Genomic DNA, 4,096 nt, shown 5'->3' on the forward strand with positions numbered 1-4,096 from the left:
TCCAGGCCTGGCTATATCTTCCCATGTCAGGAGGCTGCAAATGGTTGGGGGTATGTAGCTGGGAGGCTGTTGGGGGTTGAAAACCTATTCTGGACAACCCAGACCTTTCTTCCCACCACAAACACCATCTGGCCTTTAGGGTATATGCCACCCAGCCCAGGAAGGAACACCTGGGTTCCATCTGCTGCTTGAACTGTCAGTGCTGAACTAACTCTGGACAGGATTCCTACTTGAGGAGGGGGACAGAGAAAGGGAGGGTGGGTTCCTGCTGACCCCGATCCCCAGCCCTCTCCTATGTTACAGGGAAGGGGCTTCAAGGGATAGGGTCCTTTCCAAGCTTCCCAGACTCCATCCTACTCCGTCTCATTCTCCTAGTCAGGATCTCTTTGGACCTGATGCTTCCCACTGGGGCCGGGGGCCTCAGTCTTCCCTTATGACCTTAATTATTCTGTCTGACAACAAAAGGACAGAAGCCCCAGAACACAGCCACCTGGAGCCTGGGTGGCAGGGACTACCTCAGTCAGGGCAGGGCCTGTGGGTGCTGCACCCCAGAGTGCTGCACCTGTGTACACACCCCCCACGGCTTCCCTCTCCAACTTCAGCACCCTAGGGGCTCCCTGAATTTCTTTGCCTAAGGATTCTCTGATCCTGAAATCCTTAACTGCATTGCACCTTAAGAGGCATCCAGTCTACCTCTTTCATTCAGTTATTTAAACATTTATTGAGCATTATTAGTTTGCTAAGTGTTGTTTTTACAGATGAAGAAACAGGCCCAGAGAAGTGATGTGACTTATCCAGAGTCATAGAGCTAATTAGCAATAGTCTGTGTCAGGACTAGAACACAGGTCTCCTGACTTTGCACTGTACAGTGGCGCCCTGAGTGGTGACAGTGGTGAAGAGATATGTGTGTCTCTGACTTCCGAGGGAAGGAGGGGCCCACTCCAGCCTCATTTTCTCTGCCTGTCCCACATGGATTAACTTCCATGTGAGTGTGTGCAGATGCCACTCAGCCCACTCCTATTGTCCAGACTGTGCCTGTTTCACTTCATTGTGCACCCCAACATCTGTCCTTGGGGACCGGCTAATGCCAGGGTTCAAGGACCTCATCTTTAACCAAGGGTGACCCAGGTGGTTCATTCTTGACATCCATGCCTAGCCTGAAGGAAAGGAACTGGGGTGTGAGTCCTCTCTGAGTGGACCCAAGCTGGGATGGGCTCCCTCCATGACCCCCTTTCTTGCTTCCAGGAGATGTGGCACCCCACCATTTCCTGCTGCCCAGCCTGGAACGCCACAGACCAGGGAGCTTCCCCCAAGGGGCTCAGACTTTTATTAAAGGACAGGAGTGGGATGTGGCCAGGACCTAGGGAGGAGGTCCTTGCTGGGGTAGTGCTGCTGGGGCCCTGGCGCCCTGGTCTGAGGGTGTGCTTGCCTGGCCTGCACTTTCTCCAGGAGGCCCATCTTGGGTCCCCTGGGCCCTCTGCCCCTCCCAAATTACCCGTCTCTCCTCACCGTACAGGGGGCTACTGCTGGTGACTGGGCGGAGGGCAGGAAAGGGGTGACACTGGCATGGAAATACGTGTCTCCAGGGACCCCATGCCAGCTGGGCTGACAGCTGGCCCCACACACCCCGAACTTTGGGCTCCTTGCTTGTTTCCATCTCCTCCACGTTCAAACCTGCCTCTCACCCCCACAGGGATTCTACCCTTTGCCTCAGAGCCCTTCCTGCCCCAAATCCCCATTACCTCACAAAAATCCCCTTAAGTTCTCACTGCTTCCTCCTGTCCATCTGGCCCACTCATTTTCCGAATCACCACCTCTGCTGTCACTGTCCCTTTTCCACCGAAAGCTGAGTTCCTGGGCCCAAAGTTCAACTCTTCAGGCTGGGTTTCAGGTCCTCTTTCCCACACACTATACTCTGATATGCACCTTTAGATTCTCTGTCCCAGAGGGTCCTCAACTTCTCCCTAGCACTCCCTGGCTTGTCTGCCCCATCTCCTTTGACTACCAAGTCTTTGCTTAGAGCAGTGGTTCTCAGTGTGGTCCCAGGCCAGCAGCAGGCAGAATGACTTGGGAACTTGTTAGAAGTGCACATTTTTGGTCTCCATTCCAGATCTATTGAGGCAGAAGCCCTAAGAGTTAGGTCAGGTGTTTTAACAAGCCCTCTGGGTTGAGGTCTTCTCACTGCCGCTTACATCATCCCCCCAGCCTTACCCAGGTTCCACCTTTCTGATTACCCTCCAAAAGCGCTCAGGTTCTCAGTTTGAACCACAGCTCCCAGAGGATCCCTCTGTGTTCCCATGTGCCCTATATTCCCAGGATAGGAACGAGGTCTTTGAATGTCCACCCCCTGTGGCACCCAAAGATTTGAATGACTCCTCCCCACTGTGGCCCAAGGACAAACTCTGCTTTCCCAGGAGCACACTGTGTCCTAGCCTTGGTGAACTCACTGTCTAGGGCTCTCTCCTATTCCCTTTTCCTCCTCAGAACCTCTCTCTCTTCCTGCCTCTGCAGTAGTTCCTGTAATGTCTCTTTCCACTGTCAGAAAATAGCCACCCTGGTCTCCTTTCTCAGCCTGCTCCAGGGCCCCAGCGGCAGTATCTCTCCTCACAGCCTCTTCCCTCGGCCTGCCTGCCCAAGGACTAAGGTCCTTCACACCTTGCTGAAGCCCATCACCCTCCCATGCAGCCTGTCACAGTGGCAGAGTTAGAGTTGGGAGGGCATCTCCTCATCTGTGCCATCGGCTGGCTCTGTCTCTTCTGGTTCAACTTGGGCTACTATGTCTAGTTAGACAGGTGTGCCATGCCCAGGGATGCTGGCTGAAGAGGTGAGTGGGGACAGCAATCCATCCCACGCTCTGTTCCCCGAGCTATGTACCCTGGTTTGAGGCTGCATCTCTCTGGAGGAAAAGGCACCTCCTAAGACGTGCACCAAGGTGTTCTATGTGTCAGCAGCAGCCCCCAGTGCACCAAATGTCCATTGGTCCATTTATCTGTCCCATCAGCTGTTTTTACTTGCCACCACCTTTCCATAAGTCCATCCTTCTGTCCATCCATCCACCCGTGAACAGAGGTGAAGGTCAAACACAGACAGGCTTGTATGTTCACCCATCCCCACCCTCTGTTTTCCTGAAATCAGGACTGCTCTTTTCCATAGTCAATCCTAGCCTTGAAGTTCTGCAGGGGCCTCTCCAACTTCAGCACATTTCCAGGGACCTCGCCTGCCTCCTCCTCCTCCACCTCCAATATCCAGCTCCCGTGTACCTGTGTCTGGCCCCTGGTCTGTCACAGGGGTCTGGAGGAAACTGGTCACACCTTGGACTCACTCTCTGGGGGTGGCAGGCAGCCATTTTGTTCCTTGTCAGCCCCAGCTTCCCCTCCAGCCCCCTCCCCTGCCCCCTCCTCCTCCACCTTCTCATCCAGCCGGCTGGGGATAGACCAGTAGAGATGGGCATCGAGGCGAGCTGCGGCCTCTGCCAGTTCCCGGGCACTGCACGAGGGCGTGGGCACCTCAAAGGTCTCATGGAAGCTGGCATAGTCCACCTCATAGAAGCCGTCCTCCAGGGTCAGCACTGATGTGAAGCGGTGGCCCCACAGCACCTCGTCCACCAGGTAGGAGCTCCGAGCTTGGCATGTCATTCCTGCAGGGAGGAGCATGGTCAGGGGGTTCCCAACCCCAGGCTTCCCTCTCCCACCTTTTTATTGCTTATAAAAAGCACCCTTTTCTCCCTACCTCCCTCTCATCCAGCTCATCTTCTCCCCAATTCCTGTGCTTATTAACTCCCTCACCTTTTCTCTGCTCCACAGCTCCTCTTAATCTCCAGCCCCACTTCCTCACCCCTCTCATTTGCTGATGCCAACCAGAGAAACCAAACCTTGAAACTAACCTTAGGGATCATCTAGTTTAACTTCCCCTTCCATACAAGGCTCCCCACTGGATCATCCCCAACAATGGGCATCTAGCTTGTACTTGATTACCTCCCATGATTGAGAGCTCATCACCTTCTAAGGAGCCCATTCCTGTCTGTGATGGCTGTAATAGTTGGGTTTGTCTTTATGCAGAGCTAAAATTTGCCTCCTGTGGCTTGGCACCTGTGGCT

The 4,096-nt window shown here is 54.2% G+C and overlaps 1 protein-coding gene across 1 annotated transcript in view; it reads right to left on the bottom strand.

The window, feature by feature from the left end:
* Positions 1-3,305: 3,305 nt before the first annotated feature.
* KCNJ9 (potassium voltage-gated channel subfamily J member 9) overlaps positions 3,306-4,096 on the bottom strand; it is a 6,663-nt gene continuing 5,872 nt past the window's right edge. Inside the window, exon 3 of the mRNA XM_003795199.1 lies at positions 3,306-3,637. Within this exon, the coding sequence (XP_003795247.1) occupies positions 3,306-3,637 (332 nt within the window). The remainder of the gene's footprint in view (positions 3,638-4,096) is intronic.

Source organism: Otolemur garnettii, unplaced genomic scaffold (genome assembly GCF_000181295.1).
Source record: "Otolemur garnettii isolate 467f Iridium unplaced genomic scaffold, OtoGar3 scaffold00091, whole genome shotgun sequence".
Taxonomy (NCBI): Eukaryota; Metazoa; Chordata; class Mammalia; order Primates; family Galagidae; genus Otolemur; species Otolemur garnettii.